Source organism: Lampetra planeri, chromosome 57, assembly GCF_965212315.1.
Source record: "Lampetra planeri chromosome 57, kcLamPlan1.2.h2, whole genome shotgun sequence".
In the NCBI taxonomy this organism is placed as follows: domain Eukaryota; kingdom Metazoa; phylum Chordata; class Hyperoartia; order Petromyzontiformes; family Petromyzontidae; genus Lampetra; species Lampetra planeri.
The window spans coordinates 4391811-4408691 of NC_136163.1; the positions used below are offsets into that span (position 1 = coordinate 4391811).

A 16881-nucleotide genomic window follows, 5' to 3' on the forward strand; every position below is an offset into this window, starting at 1 on the left:
TATCCGTCTCGACGTTAAAAATAAACAATGTTTGACACAACCAATCAGCCACATGGCATTCACGGAATGCTTTATATAGCAGTACTTTTACTGGTAGGAACCTCCTGGTTACACCAGCCCACAGGGGATTATTGTGTCCGTCCGTCGTGCAGGAAGGGGCTGGGTGGGGAGGAGCTGGTCACCCCGTGGTGCCCTTATAAAACTCAACGTTTAACCTACTTACGCCGGCTTGTGCCCACCCTCACAGTCGGGCATATTTGCGGAATACACCACGCCGCCGTTGATCCTGGCCATTGACCGAGCAACCCAACGTTCCTACCAGCTCCCTCCGCAGTAATGTGTTAATACCGTCTCTGGGCCGGTTTTGACATGCAACGTCTCATCAGCAAGAGTGAGGCTTGCTTGAAACAATGCTGGTCAACTGCCAATCTTACGGGCAAAGACTCTTTTGCTTATGTAAATATCATCGGTCTCGTGTTAATTCACACGCACCGGGGATTTCACACACGCACACTTACGCAATCAGCTTGCAGGCAAAAGCACAAAGATGACTTCGGGTGTTGAATACAAAAAAAAAGCACACGCATGTTTTTATTTTGGTCATTTGTCAGAAAATAACACGTGCGCACCTAATCATTGCGAGCAACTCGGGGTTAAATATCGACTGGGGCACAGGTGCCAATGGGCGTCAGCCGGGGCTGATCTGATGCGTATTAACAAAGTGCACCCCAATATACACAAACTGCGGCCAGCAAGACCCCAGCCGCAGCAGGCATGGATCTAGGGCACGGACACATCCCACGGGTACACTTTGGGGGGGAAAAGGGGCACCCAAGGTGGTCACAAGAAGCCGTGAAAACCGGTGCTGCCGCCAAACAAAAAGACGGTCCCCGTCCCAATTTCAAACCAAAGGTAACAACAGTGCAAGAGGCACCCGTGCCAAACAACTTGTATTCCTGCCAACGTTGACAACAACCTACGGAGGTGGGGTATTACCAACTGGTTTCGTGGCTTGCCGCCCAACTCCGACGATGCCTTGACCAGTGAGCCCTACACTTTGCCGGTCACGAGCACGTTAATCAAAGGATGACGATGACGACGCACGCGCGCGCACACACACACCAGACGACAACGTGTACACCAACGGAGAGTTGGAAAATCCTACACCACCAGTAATATCTTTCAGTCGCACCATCGCCTAGCGCTGTGAAGCGTCGCCAGCTCTGGGCAACCGCCTCGCGCCTCGATCAACTTGCTCAGAACGACCGTGTCTGCAACTGAGGGACACGTGGGGGCGACGACTGAGCAGTCCGCAAGGGCGCAGGAGAAAACGGGTCATTAAAAATGTTGGCGTGAACAGCAGGTGATGCAGATGCCGTGTCTCTCGGTGTTCCGTTATTAACATGGGTAACTGCATTTATTAACAGGGGGGGGGGGGGGGGGGGGCACGCCAATGATTCTCAATTGGAACAATCACAGTTAGGGGCATGGTTGTGTTCAAGGAAGGAGATCGCTTTCAATACCAACGTCACATCAGTTACGCCTACATTGATTCATCACCACCCGAGAGATTCAAAGAATTGTTAAACGAGGATTTGTTACAATGTTTCGTCTCATTTGTACTGTCCAGTTGTCGTTGTGCCATAAAGGTATATCGGCATATAGTTTTCATCGGCATATAGTTTGCATCAAACACATAAATCCCTACACAATTCGATGCATGCATCGGGAGTGTAAAGAATCGACTGTACGTGATGAATCGTGACACGCTGAGCAGAAAGGCAACACCTTCTCACGCAACTGCCGCCAGTTTTCATGACGGTAATCAAAGGCGCCCTCTTATCAGCAGAAGCCACGGTTAACACCACCACCCATGGCGGTCCCACCGCCCCCGAATTTCACTCCACCTCGGATGACACCAATTCACCACAACCCACCGGCTTCACCCTCCACAAACGCTCGTTAAACCACCGCCCTTCCACGCGTTCATTTCAAACGGTGGGACAATAAAACGCAAACACAACGGTTAGACTGTGGGTTTCTCTGCTGTGTGTGCACGCGTGTGTGTTTGTGTCCGAGAAGGCTTCTTCTCTGCCAGTGTAGCGAGCACTTCTGCCCGTGACACCAGATCCGGCCGCGTGCCTTGCAGGGCCCACCTCAACCCACCAGCAGTGGCAGCGTGGGTTTAATTAAAAAAATAATTAAAATTACAAAACGCTACGTCGTTAAGGTCGTGATGTTGCACGTTGGCAGCTACCACGATGGTGTACTCGCCGAAGGGCACGCGCTTAAAATCAAACCGTTCGCGCTCTGCCAGCGCAAACGATCTCCGTGCGGGTTACATAAATTAACAAAAATAATAACAGAAATTTAGTTTTATTTTATTTGACCAGGCATGGCCCACCGAGCTATATAGTTCTTGTTCAGAAGCGACCTGGCCACAAATGATAGCTCAACGAAGTGGCTTATCATCGTGTGGAAATGTATTTCAGCCAAATAATCTAAACGCATGTTTCTAAATGTGGAGGGAAAAGCCGGAGGACGCGGAGAAAAATCCAGGTGACCAGGGGGAGAACATGTATACAAGCGTCAGGGTCGGGATCGAACCCACGACCTCTTATATACCAGGCGAGGTATTTAACATCTCTCCACCGCGGCACCAAATTAAAACGCAGGTGGAGCCCGCTCACTTAACTTGACTCAGCTTGGCAAGCCACAAAGCAACTTCCACTGGAGAACCAAACGGTCTACGGGCGCAGACACGACCTCGCACCGCCGCAATCATCACGGGAGTCTGCGCGGCAACGGAGAACGCCGTACGCGAACCAACGCTCGCAACACCCGTCTCCTCGCCAACAATATTTAGAAGCGTGCTTTGTAACGTATCTTTTTTTTTCCTGTACAAGGGGTGAAAGGAGTGGGGGGATGGGGGATGCGCCGTTTACCCCCCCGTGGCGCCGAGGCCCAATCAGCTCGATCCCTCGTCATCGTCATCCTCCTCATCGTCGTCGTCATCGTCGTCCGAGTCCGTGTCCGACGGGTGCTCGAAGCCGTTGAGCGTCGCCCCGCCCGCCGTGTCCGCCTCCACCCCTCCGGCACCCGCGGTCCCCGCCGGCTTGGGGGAAGCCGGGCCGCTCCGCGGGGAGTCGCTCCCGACGGGGGAGTCGATGTCCTCGTACCCCTTCACCACGCCGCCGCTGCTGCTCACGCCGCCCCCGCGTTCCTCCGCCAGGTGGTTCCCACGCACGCTCCCGGCGCCGCCCGTCTCCATGTCCTCCTCCTCCTCGTCGTCGTCGTCGTCATCGTCGTCCTCCTCCTTGTCGAGCGGCGAGGAAGCTGCGGGCTCCGTGGCGCCGCCGCCGCCGGCGCTGTCGGCCGAGCGGGGCCGCGCCGCCGTGCTGCTGCTGGCGACGCACACGCCGTTCGACTGCTCCGGCGACTGCTGGGGCCCGCTCGCCGTGTCCGGCGACGCCGACGGATGCTCCGCCGACGCTACGCGGCCGTCGCCGCCGCCGCCCTCTCCAGGGCTCTCGGCGCACTCCGTCTCCATCCGACTGGCACCCCCGCCGCTGCCGCCGCCGGGCTCGCGCGAGGACGTCCCCTCGGCCGGAGAGCACGAACGCAACTCCCCCGCCCGGTCCGACGAGCCGCCGGCGCAGCCGGAGCCGTCATCCGGGGAGGGCGGCGGAGAGAAGTCTCTGTCGGCGTCGGAGGCCCCGTGGGCGCTGGCTTCCGAGAGCCGCGCCGGCGAGCGCCCGGGGCTGGAGCGCGACTCCGACGGCGCCCGGGCCGCAGTTGCGTTGGGTGGCGGAGGCGGCGGCGGAGGCGTGGGGGACGGACCGTCCGCAGCGGAGGAGGAGGCGGCGGCGGCGGTGGTCAGCGGGCTCTGACAGGCGGCTGGGCCGTGGGTCGTTGGCCCGCCAGTGCCGGGCGCAGGCGCGGACACCTGCTGCAGCTTGTGCCGTGCCTCTTTGAGCTGCTGCTGCAGCACCAGGATGGTGCTCTGCATGCCCTCCACTTCCTCATCCAGCTGGATGATGAAGTCGTTGAGCTCTGCGCGCGCGTTACACCAACACACGTACGTGAGCGGCGTGCCAAAAAGACACAAGCCTCGTCGTGAACGCGAGCACCACCGGTGACTTAACATCGAAGCCAAGAGACAGTGTGGGTCAATGGCTCAACCACACACATACAACACACGCAACCTAACGACAGTAGACACATCCACATGTGCCCATGCCACTGTGCCCGTATGGTAGAGGCATGCAACAGTTCATGGCTCAATCATTAAAAAGCATGAATTCGTTCATAACAATTTGTAGTGTAACCAAATTATAAACAAATGTAACTTTTAAGACTCTTGGAACACCTTAGATTAGCACGGTTGGCTACGTACGCTGAAGTTAAATATTCACACGGAGCAAACTGTGAGAAAGTACTGACGAGACCAAAAACAATCAGTTCACACCAACGGAACAGTGACCCCCACGATCTTCACTGACACGCGGAGAATCGGCCAGCAACTGGCTCTCGGATGTTGAGCACAAAAACCAACCCAAGCTGGCGAGAACTCCCGGTCACACGGGGCCACTCCGTTCACAAGACCATAATAACCATAGCTCAAAACGCTCGCCAACCCACCCCCCCACCCACCGTCCTGGCCGCTCTTGAGCTCCTGGCTGTACTTCTTCTGGAGCGCCAGCTCGGCTTCGAGCTGCGCAACGCGCCCCTGCGACAGCTGCCGACCCAACTCCTGGTTCTCCTGGATTAACATGCGGCACTTCGACATGAGTTTCTTGCCCGTTTGGCTGCAAACAACAGTCGGCACGGCACTCGGCAAAGGCGAAAAACACAAACGCGGCAAAGGGGGGTGTGGGGTGTGGGTTCTCGCTAGCCCTCGAAGAGGGAAGAGACATCTTATGGAAAAGAGCTTTACAACTCATCGGATTCCTCCAGAATAAATAGAAATTCCGATTCTGAGATTAGTCGACAGGCAATGCATGTCTTGGCCGGGCGACCACAGCGGTAATCGATCGTCCGCGCTTGGTGCAGCCCATCACAAAATTAAAACTCAAGCACGGCTGCGTTTCAGCCCAGACAACATTTTCGTTTTAACTGCCTGCATAGAGGAAAAAAAAAGCAGGTGGAGATTTAACTTTGTACGTTTCGTACTTTTTTCTTTTGACAATATTAATGGGACGAGTTAATACTCTGCAGCACGGATGGTTAAACAGCGCAACACGTTAACGTTAGTTTGACTGCCCCTTGTTCCAATTTACGCGACTCTTTTGAAAGTAGATCTTACATACAATGGAATACAACCCCCCCATGCCCGACTTGGCATGGGGAGGCCTTCTTGCAACAATGGGCTGTCAATTATGACTGAGAGGATCTTACAAGTGTGTACCATAATGTTACATCGCCTTCACGGGAGACATCACTGTGACTGCATTTATCAACATTGTGATGTACAGCAAACACGCGGTGCCACAGAACACAAACATCAAAAATCCCCCGCGTAGCCTTTAACAGCCTGTTGGGGCAATTGCTCTTAGCGAGCACCTATGAAGGCCGGCACGGCGCACGAGAGGGTGGGTGGCCAACACCACGCCTGGCCGCCTCCGTCTCCTCAGTGCTGATGCTTACACTTCACACCAGGTACTCATTTAAGGCCGAGTCGACCTTGGGGAGGCTCAGGACTAGTTCATATGTTCACCACAGTTATAGGTCACAAGTGGGAATCGAACTCGGGTCGTAACGTAGTGCGCTAACGACTGTGCCACCACTCCCCATTAAAACAGAAGACATGCACATCCCCCTCACATATTACACTAGCAACTTGAATGATAAAACTTCCTTTAAAATGTTTTTACAGTTTTAACTGAGACTCTAATTAGTTTTTTTAACCATTAATCCCTCAACAAGTGCAATTACTCGGTAGATGTTTTCCAGCTGCAATAAAAGGTGAAATAAAAAAAACATAAAACATGCCAACTTAAGAAAAATCGTACTTATAATAATCTACATAAATGCAAGCATTCTTAGTACTGACTCACGATCGCTACTTACAAGTGCCCACATCTACACGTTGCACCACTTCCCTCTTGAAAAACTTATACCGACAGCATTTACATTTAATTAACCGGGTGAGCAACCCTCATTAATACAATTAATCTGTAATGTTCCTTATCAGGACAATTAACAGGTGTTTGGCACCACTGGCTGATTGAACAACTCATTCAACAAAGTCTATCATTAAACAATGCGACGAGATTATTATTTTTAAATGAAGTGGTCAAACGTGCAGCCCTTGCCCACTTAAATTCCCACACACACACACAAATAGATCTGCACCTTCAGGAACTTAAACCACAGAGACCGTCTCTACGTACATCCAACACGAGCCACAGGAAATTTTCAGAGGAAACGATGTCATGATGTTAATTTTGGTGAATGCACGTTCGTTCGTTATACCTGTTGAATGGTTCAGGGAGGAATCGGCAAGCGACGAGACTGCCTGAGCTAAGCCCGCGAGCCCACAGTTCAGTCAATCAGGACAGAGTCAGTGGAGCGAGCGGGGAACGCTTAGGACCTTTAGTGTGACGTCTCGCCTAAGCGTTCAGCCGCCACAAATGAATCGGTGGTGATCTTGATGCTGGGTTTGAGGTGATCGTGACTACTTCTCTTGCCCTTTTAATGCGGACGCTTAACAGTTTGCACGCCAAAAAGGCGAAAGTAACCGCCGCTTCCTCCTCTGCGGCACTAGAGACGCAGCAAGCAACCGCCGCTGCTTTAGAGGCGTTACGGCTACAAGTCAGCGAGTCTATGAGTGTGCGCAGTGGCCCTTTCAAAATTTCAGTCTTTGCGATAAGTGTTCTTCACTGCCGGTGAGCAAAGCAGGTGCGACAAAGAGTCAATTAAAATTAGAGTTTGGGATAGCTTTACAGGCAGGTTAATGCTACAGAGTTACGCGTTTCACACAAGCGTGGGGGTTTTTGTCGCGTGTCTGCGTTTTCCTGTGAGGGGAGGAAAGAGCGAGTCAACAGATGAACCGGCGCTCCGAGGCCGGCGACACAACGGCTGTGTTCGTGTGTTCGTCGTTTCGTACGAGAAACACAACCCCTCGGGCTCTGGAGGTGGCGGCGGTGGAGCCAGCGGCCGGGTCCAGATGGGGGGGGGGGGGGGCCTCCGGGTCCTCCCGCCAAGTCCCCCATCGCGGGTGGGGCCACCGCAGGAGAGGCGACTACCCCCCTCCTCCTCCTCCTCCACCACCCCCCCCCCGTTCTTACGCCAGTAGAGTCTGCGGGGCAAGACGATCGTTTTGTTTTTGTTTTTTTTTTAAACGTTTTGGTGCGTTACCTATCGGGCGTAAACTTCCAGGCACTGAGTTCATCGTGGGCCTGCTGCAGTTTGTCTTTGCTCTGCTGCAGCTCAGACTTCATTTTAGTGAAGAGCAGGTTGACGGCCGGGTCCACGAGACAGGAGCGCAGGTGAGAGGCGCTCGACAGCTGGCCCTGCTTGAGCGAAGCGATCTGAGTCTGTTTCGGGTGAGGGGGGGTGTGCACGCCGCCACCGCCGCCGCCACGCCGTCAAAAATCCGCGCACCGCGGGAGCCCGGCGACCGCAACACCGGGACACGAGCGCAGACGACGGTCGTGCACGGATGAATGGGAGGGGGGAGGGGCGAAGGGGAAAAAAAGACAAAAGCACGACAAGTTAGCACGGCAGAAAGCGAGCGATTTTAGTAAACGGAGCACATTCAACTTAGGAGCCGTGTATCAAACGCACCCAATTCAGATCTCTTCTCAAGCTATGAGCAAATTATCCGGAATGTCACACATCTTGTTAAAACCTGAAAGCTAAAAAAAGAGTTCTTGGCAGGGAGATTGCCTGAGAATGCCAGGTTTAGTAGGCGGCCTTTGAGCTATGAGGTGGCAAAGAGACGATAGCACGGCAATGGAATTACTGAATCCATTTAGGGAGGAAGCATGCTCGCTACTTCCTCGTATTTGTGGGGTTTCTCCAGGTACACCAGATTCCACTCATCAATTAAATTAGTCAAGCATCGAAATGCAGGACTCTCGAGAAAAAAGAAAAAAATCTTGACACTCGGAGATGCTTTGCTGAGCATCTAAACGGCATTGTTAACTTCATAACTGTGCTCACGATGCACGCATAAAATCATGCGTAATAACGTCAAAGTCAAACAAGGTAATTTAATTTATTCAAATACTGCACAACAAATACTTCTGTGGCAACAACATTTTTATTGCAACCCCAAATAATAAGGGATCATCAAGGCAAGGCGGGCTAATTTTATCTTTCAATGTCAATCAATTAAACCCATTTTACCTGGTGCAAACACCGTGCCTCACCACAGAGAGATCAACAACAAGAATGTACATTGGGTTTTTTATGTTTTCTTCTGTGTTCTCAATAACTGCGTGTACACATTTCTAAAAGAATGGAATTAAAATACCGGCCCTGTGTATGTGCGTGTGTCTTTTGGAACGTACCGCACGGTAACCGATGAACCCTGGAACCAGTGATTCATTCTGGCGACGGCTGCCCGATCACACTGGCATGCGCCAAGCGGTTTCAACGTTTGCGCACGTACTCAAATACCGATCGGTTAAATCGTGACTAAAAATAGAACTCAATTTGTAAATATGTTGAACTTCTTCCCCCGCACCGTACAATGCTAATCGGAGGTGCGGGGGAAGGACAACACAAAATGCAGCTCTAAATAAATGATTTTAAGGTACATAGCCTCAGTGGCTTCCTAATATTGAAAGAGCATTCCAGACGGCCGCATAAGCGCATCTGAAAGCACGTGATGCAGTCACCGTCTTTGTTCGATGGCTAGCCAAAATCCGCCACAAGGATGACCGGTGTTCGCGTGATGGTTTATCCTCCTTGATTTGATGATTTTAGATTCCATGGCTTTTGAATCGATAATAGATTCCAGAAACAATAATCAATACATCGTTAATCTATTAAAATACAGTGCCAAGAAAAGGTTTGTGAACCCCAATAATGATGGAAATTCCATAGTTTTACCATGACAGCCTTCTTGAATCAAAAAACTGTATTTCATTAAATATCAAATAGGGTTTATATTAACCAATTCCATGTCTTTTGAAACAAAATGGTTTATGAATTAAACAAACATTGATTAATTAAGGTTCAGGGCATGTGAAAAAGTAAGAGAACCCCTGGTTTAATTAGCTCAAGTAAGGGAATAATTGTAATCAGGAGTTTAAAAAATTAGGTAGATCTTCAGGGGTGAGTGTGAGAGACCCCACCCTAAATAAACATCTTAAACTTTGTGAGTTTGGTCTTCACCATACAGGTGTGTGTGGAAACAAGTCATACCACGATAAAAATAAATCTCTGAGGACCTCAGAAAAAGAGTTATTGATGCTCATCAGTCTGGAAAGGGTTACAAGACAATGTCTAAGGATTTGGGACTTCACCAATCCACTGTCAGACAAATGGTCTACAAATGGAGAAAATTTCAAGACACAGTCACTCCACCCACCAGTCGTCCTACCAAAATGTATCCAAGAACAAACCAGAAAATCATCAAGGAAGTCACGAAGCACCCCAGAGAAACATCCAAGGAACTGCAGGCCACTCATGCCTTAGCCAATGTAAAGTGTTCATGACGCAACTATCGAAAAAAGACCGAACAAGAATGGCATTCATGGAAGGATAGCCAGGAAAAAACCACTGCTCTCCAAAAAGAACATTGCTGCTCGTCTGAAGTTCGCCAAAGAGCAAATAGATGATCCACAAGACTTACGGAACAATGTTCTCTGGACAGACGAGTCAAAGGTAGAATTTTTTGGCCTCGATGAGAAACATATTTGGCGAAAACCAAACACTGCTTGCGGACAGAGGAACCTCGTTCTTACTGTCAAGCATGGTGGTGGGATAGTGATGGTTTAAGGCTGCTTTGACGCCTCAGGACCAGGATGCCTTGCCACCACTAACACAACCATGAATTCTGCATTGTATCAGAAGATTCTAGAGGAGAATGTCAGGCCATCGTCCGTGAGCTGAAGCTGAACTCAAGTGGGTCTTGCAGCAAGACAATGATCCTAAACATACAAGTAGATCTACAAAAGAATGGCTGCAGAAGAAGGAATTCTGCATTTTACAATGGTCGAGTTAAAGGCCAGACCTAAATCCCATCGAAATGTTGTGGCAGGACCTCAAGTGAGCTGTCCCTGCAAGGAAACCCTCAAGTTGAAGGAGTTGTGTAAGGAAAAATGGGACAAAATTCCTCAAATCCGATGTGAGATAATGGCCACTGGTTACAGGAAAAGCTTAGTTGCAGTCATTGCTGCTCAAGGCGGTGTCACCAGTTACTGAAACTAAAGGTTCACATACTTTTTCACGCATAGTCATTCAATGGAGAATCATGTGAGAACACAAAAATGTTGAGTTATCATGTTTGTGTCATTTGTTTAATCAGGTTATTTTGTTAATCGATTGTGAGGACTTCTTTCAAGATCTAATAAAATTTTAAGTTTGAAATATCTAAAATGTGAAAATCCTAAGGGGTTCACTTTTTCTCGGCACTGTATCTAAACATAACACTTGGCTGTGAAAAGGAGTAAGGAGGGGAGCAGTCTCATAAGGAAACATCACCCATGCGCTGCTTTTCCCCGTAATAGACAGATACAATGCATAAATGGTTTCAACTTAACCTTTTCCCGTTTCGATGACGTACATGTACGTCATCATGTGCATATACCCCACAGTTTTTCTTCCGATTCCTTTCCGTTGACGTACAGGGAAGAAAAGCTCAAATAAAATAACTTTATCGGTACCGAGGCTCCCACAAGTCCATGTGGGAGAGCGTGCGGCACAGTTTGGCACCAGCCATCGTAGAGTGCAGTCGTGTCACTACTGTTCTCTGTCGTGAGTACAATGTCTTGAAAAACATCAGCACTATGCCTCTAAATAAAATTAACGATGAACCGCTTGCCAGTTCCCAGATTCAACGGTGAACAGGACACCCACCCTGCAACTTGTAATAGGAAAATGGTTTTAAGTTGGACAGCATTAGATAAATGGATGCATCCCCTAACAGAGGCGTGGGGAGGGGTGGTGAATCATAACACGTCTCCTCACCGCACACTCCTGCATCTCCTGCTCCTTGGTGGCGAGACGCATGACCAGGATGTTCTCCCGGCGCAACGACTCCTGCTGCTGGTGCTTGAGCCGCTCCTCGGACTCGCGCAGGCCAGTCACGTCGCTCGCTGGTCCACGGTAGACGGTGTGGCAGGCGGTTCACGCACGCATAACACGCACGCCATGGCACACCCAACGACGGGTGCGCGCACACACACACGCGGATGCAAGTTACGTTACACGTAAATCACAGCGCGTCTTGCTGACGTGACGTTTAACTTTACGTCGTCTAAAAAAAGTTCCTGATGCGAGTGGAAAAACAAATAGGTAGCAGTCAACTCACAGTTGAGATCTGCGAGCTTTGACTCCAGGGTCCTGAGGTATCCCTCCTGCTGCTTCCACCTGCGTAGAGCAAAACACAGAGATGGGTTCACTTTACATCGCAACGTCACCACGCTGCAGACCACAGCAGCATCGTCATGTCCCCTCAGCTCAAACACAGTTAGGATTTTTTTTATTTAAAGCTTTCGTGACAGCAAGAAAATTTGTGTTTTTCACATCTGATGATTGCTTGTGTTGCAGTCGAAAACGTCGTGAGAATTTTATTGTTTAATATTTTTATTATTTCCCTTCTACGTGACTTTACCGAAAGAACCAAGAACACTTAGGATTGTTAAGATGAACTTAAGCGGCGCTTATGTAGTTATACAGTCGGCCAAAAAGTAACACAAATTAAATATACTAGCTTCAGCAATGCCTGCTTCAGGTTATAAAGTCGTTCATTTCCTTCAAGGTTTTTTGGCTTGTAAATTTATTATCGATTCAAAAAGTGACAGAATCAATAATCAAATCAAATTTAAATTTAGCAATGAATGAACCAATTGGCCTGCGACACCGTTCCAATCACAAGGCATGTTTCAGTGTAACCAGTCATGTGACAGCCCATTGTATGTACTAAACAAAACTTACAGCCATTTGTTAGTTAACTGCTGAATGAAGGCCTCACCACATTGTGTTAATTATAGGGATTGATTGGCCATAATTCACCATGCTCCTCTGGGGGGGGGGTATAGGTTTAGCAGACAATCAAATGTTTATATTTAAAAATCGGAAGTAACAACCCGAGTCTGGAACGCTGGTCACCATGCCCCATCTAGCGACATGACTTGCCCTAGCCCACTTTACTTTGCAGTAAATATTATGTCTCAAACTTGAGTATGTTTTGTAAACCATGTTACCCTATTTCTCAATGTAATTCTCAGCAGGCACCTTTCCATGCTTCATTGCACTTGTCAGCGTTTATTTAAATTAACGTGACACACCTTACGAATTAGCCGTGTCTGGTGGTGGTGGGTTACCGACACATTTATATTTACACGATCATAAATAACCTTTATTATAAATAATATTGGTAGAAAAATCATACGTCTTAAACTAAATCCACAATCTACACCGTAAACAATCGGTTCCCAAGAACACGATTGGATGCAGGAATCGCGACGAGTTGTTAACAGGTGTAAAAAACGCATATTTCAGCCGGCAAGGCAAAACGGCGGGTGGTGGACGCGTCACCGAGGGAATTTTGATACCAAAGAAACATTTTCTGCGCACCTCACAAAAAGGTCTTCCCTTGACATGCCGCGCAACTCGTCGTCAGAAAGACGCACCTGAGGACGGGAAAACAAAACGTCCGTTACCATTACAAGCGGAAACATTAACCAACAATAACGAGGTCGGTGCGGCTGCATCATCAGCAATTCTAGATTTGAAGCTTTCGTGACTGCAAGGAACCATACTCCCAGGCTTTTTTCGGTAAAGTCACGTAGGTAAAACATCAAAATTAATGAAAATAAAATAAAACAAAAATCACGACGTTTCGGAGGCAACATGATGACGGAGACTTGTGTTGCCTCCGAAACGTCGTGATTTTTGTTTTATTTTATTTTCATTAATTTTGATGTTTTACCTACGTGACTTTACCGAAAAAAGCCTGGGAGTATCATCAGCAATATTAAGTTTTGAACTGTTGACGCTAGAAGCAGGCATGGGGAACCTTTTATTTACCGATGGCCGAATGGGACTTTCAAATACCTTTGGAAGGCAACCACACATTTGCAGACACAAATCCGTCACTTTTATTGTATGCAAACGGTTGCTTTTGCTTTGACTTCTATTTGCATCGTAACTTTACTTTATTTCTTACAGACAATGCGCATCTGAGAGTTACCATGTTTTTTTCCCAGAATATGCCCTCGCATCACTTAGAAACAATGCACTGGCGACACGTTAAAGGCGCCAGTGTTTTGGTAAAGATCTCCATGGCTTACCCGCTTGGCGGGTGGCTCCCCGTCTGCCATGGCCAAGTCTGCAACGGCACACACGCGACATTATGTACAACCTTTATAACGTTACCGATAAGACGTTTACGAGCATTTAGAACACCTATTGGGTGCGGCACGCGTTCCAACACAGCAGAATCGGCAGCCCGCTCTGACGCATGCACAAGGCAGCATAGGTCAGCGCAGAGCCAAGTAACCATTAAGATGAACATAAGATGTTGAACGTACGCATCGTAGAACTATACAACGCAATACGGTTTGCACGAGACAGCAGACAAGCGGCAGCATTGCTGAATACATGGACCACCGCAAAAAAAACCCAGCAAGGTTCAGACAGAAGGTGCACAATAACACGAAGTAGCAACGCGTTGCAAACTTGCAGGGCAAAAACCACCACAGACAATGAACGGCGGGGGTGAACACAACACGCCTTGCAGAACAGGGGCACAGAACTTGAGATGGAAGGGCTGAATGTTGCATAGATTACAGAGGAATGCCACACGAGGAGGCAATCACACACATAAGGCTGGATACTTAGTAATAATACTCAAAAGGTGATTGGTGGGAGAGCCAATGCGCGATTTTAAAAGCATGAGACCAGTCGTCCCGCTATGCCCATGTATGTCTCATGCCATCACCATACGTGTACTGCACGTACGAGGCATATTGCTTTAAGACCATAACCTCCAAAATAGTTTTTAAAATGTGGCCTCTTTATTTTAGACAGCAGAGGACAACTGTCTATACTGGTTATATCCCTGTTAGAAATCTTGTTGAGTATCGCCATCATTGCCTCCTGCTGCCTTACGCCTCAGATTTTGGTGGGCTGAATATACGGCATGCGAAAACAGCAGGTCTGAGTGGAGCATACCTTGTAGGGAAGATAGCGCACGAGACAAATGCGTTTAATAAAGCATTGCTTGCACAACATGTAAACACGTACACAGAACAGCTCATTGCAGACAGCCCGATTCGCCGCATCACAACTTGCAAGACAGCATACGCAGTACAACTGGACCCAATGCAACGCGGGTTGATGCCATTTTGACAGCCTACCAAAGAGCACGGCTCAATGTAACACGGTTTGAATGGTAGGGATGCAACACAACCGAGAGCAGACAAGAGGATATGATCAAAAGCAGCGCAAATTGCGAGGCACAACAGCACCCGTGACAACTGTGTCCCATAGCAAGACGGAGTGATGCAGTTTGACAGCGTGCGGCGGCGCGAGAGAGCAACTTTAGTATTGCAAAACAGAAACACCGATGCAACAGCATCCAACCACACACAAACGCCCTCCACAGCCTTTGCCGGTGGCACGAAACACAAAATACCACGAGTTAAATGAGGAATGTTTTCGTAATGTATTGAATTCACTTCACCTGAGAGGATTGAATTGGTGTATGGGGGGGGCTCTGTCTAGCAAATGTTGACTCAAGAATCGACTGGCAGGTCGCTGCTAAACCACGGTTCTTCCTGCGAGATGTTTATAGAGTTGAGTGCTGTTTGCGGGACTGCATCAATGCACGGTGTATTATATTTAACTGCGTTGATTAAGAGGTCTTTGAAAGCGCCGAGGTCTTTAAAGGCGTCGAGTTTCCCGCGCAGGGTCACGCGACCCCAGCGACAAACACCTCCAGCTCAAGTCCGGACAAACGTCGCGACACACTCCCCTTTAAAACAACACCGCGGACATCTATAAACCACAACGCTGCTCGTGCAACTACGGCCGTAACGAAGCGAAACGCAATTGAAATGTCTCGCTTATTTAATGCAACACAACAACAAAAAACAACGCGTGAGGGAAGCGGTGAAGCCTGCAGGTAGGCCGCGGCCTACAGGCCCAGGCTTCGCCCATACACACAAGAAACCCTCACACCACCGCGCTCTTTACGAACCCGGTGTCGAACACAGGTGAACTTACGTCGGCTGGGGGTGCGCGGGCGACCGAGACGAAGCCCCGGGGTGGACACGCGAGAATCGACAACGCGGCGAAGGGGCTGGGACGGCGTTCGGAGACTCAAATCCCGCGAACTGAACGCCTCAAGATGGCGGCCGCGTCACCAGCACGGCCGCGCGTCACGTGGTCGCGGTCCACCGCCCTCGAGATTTCCCACAGCGGATAAGGACGCTTTGTATTTCCCAGTGAGCTTACGCACGAGTAATTACATTTACCAGTGCACTTACGCACGCATAATTATATTTCCCAGTTTGTGTGGGCATGTGTCCACCGCCCTCGAGATTTCCCACAGCGGATGAGGCCGCTTTGCATTTGCCAGTGAGCTTACGCACGAGTAATTCGATTTCCCAGTTTGCGTCGGCATGGTCCACCGCCCTCGAGATTTCCCACAGCGGATAAGGCCGCTTTGTATTTCCCAGTGAGCTTACGCACGAGTAATTACATTTCCCACTTTGCGTGGGCATGGGTCCACCTACCTCGAGATTTCCCACAGCGGATAAGGCCGCTTTGTATTTCCCAATGAGCTTACGCACGAGTAATTCGATTTCCCAGTTTGCGTGGGCATGGGTCCACCGCCCTCGAGATTTCCCACAGCGGATGAAGCCGCTTTGTATTTCCCAGTGAGCTTACGCACGAGTAATTAGATTTCCCAGTTTGCGTGGGCATGGTCCACCGCCCTCGAGATTTTCCACAGCGGATAAGGCCCATTTGTATTTCCCAGTGAGCTTACGCACGAGTAATTACATTTCCCAATTTGTGTGGTCGCGGTCCACCGCCCTCGAGATTTCCCACAGCGGATAAGGTCGCTTTGCATTTGCCAGTGAGCTTACGCACGAGTAATTCGATTTCCCAGTTTGCGTCGGCATGGTCCACCGCCCTCGAGATTTCCCACAGCGGATAAGGCGGCTTTGTATTTCCCAGTGCGCTTACGCACGAGTAATTCGATTTCCCAGTTTGCGTGGGCATAGATCCACCTCCCTCGAGATTTCCCACAGCGGATAAGGTCGCTTTGTATTTCCCAGTGAGCTTACGCACGAGTAATTAGATTTTCCAGTTTGCGTGGGCATGGGTCCACCGCCCTCGAGATTTCCCACAGCGGATGAGGCCGCTTTGTATTTCCCAGTGAGCTTACGCACGAGTAATTAGATTTTCCAGTTTGCGTGGGCATGGTCCACCGCCCTTGAGATTTCCCACAGCGGATAAGGCCGCTTTGTATTTCCCAGTGAGCTTACGCACAAATAATTCGATTTCCCAGTTTGCGTGGGCATGGGCCCACCGCCCTCGAGATTTCCCACAGCGGATAAGGCCGCGTTGTATTTCCCAATGCGCTTACGCACGAGCAATTACATTTCCCAGCTTGCGTGGGCATGGGTCCACCGCCCTCGAGATTTCCCACAGCGGATAGGCCCACGGGGCTACGTTGCATTTACCAGTTCGCTT

General features: G+C 49.6%; 2 protein-coding genes across 2 annotated transcripts; both read right to left on the minus strand.

Moving 5' to 3' along the window:
- Positions 1 to 572: 572 nt before the first annotated feature.
- Positions 573 to 7236, minus strand: LOC144735883 (uncharacterized). Its single transcript, XM_078618449.1, has 3 exons — positions 6475 to 7236; positions 4654 to 4808; positions 573 to 4053 (listed from the first exon to the last, which is right to left on the minus strand). Exons 2-3 carry the CDS (start codon positions 4787 to 4789, stop codon positions 2969 to 2971), a joined length of 1221 nt encoding a protein of 406 aa, XP_078474575.1. The 5' UTR covers positions 4790 to 4808; positions 6475 to 7236; the 3' UTR covers positions 573 to 2968.
- Positions 7237 to 7319: 83 nt separating this feature from the next.
- WTAP (WT1 associated protein) lies at positions 7320 to 15572 on the minus strand. Its single transcript, XM_078618451.1, has 6 exons — positions 15406 to 15572; positions 13470 to 13507; positions 12754 to 12809; positions 11486 to 11544; positions 11143 to 11270; positions 7320 to 7538 (listed from the first exon to the last, which is right to left on the minus strand). Exons 2-6 carry the CDS (start codon positions 13497 to 13499, stop codon positions 7356 to 7358), a joined length of 456 nt encoding a protein of 151 aa, XP_078474577.1. The 5' UTR covers positions 13500 to 13507; positions 15406 to 15572; the 3' UTR covers positions 7320 to 7355.
- Between the last annotated feature and the right edge of the window lie 1309 nt (positions 15573 to 16881).

Coding starts and splice junctions, on each gene's coding strand:
- LOC144735883 (XM_078618449.1), bottom strand. CDS start 4,789: ATGTCGAAGTGCCGCATGTTAATCCAGGAGAACCAGGAGTTGGGTCGG. Junction 4,054..4,653: donor GCTCAAGAGCGGCCAGGACG/GTGGGTGGGGGG, acceptor ACGCGCGCGCAG/AGCTCAACGACTTCATCATC.
- WTAP (XM_078618451.1), bottom strand. CDS start 13,499: ATGGCAGACGGGGAGCCACCCGCCAAGCGG. Junction 11,545..12,753: donor AGGGAAGACCTTTTTGTGAG/GTGCGCAGAAAA, acceptor TGCTCTACGCAG/GTGGAAGCAGCAGGAGGGAT. Junction 11,271..11,485: donor AAAGCTCGCAGATCTCAACT/GTGAGTTGACTG, acceptor ACCGTGGACCAG/CGAGCGACGTGACTGGCCTG.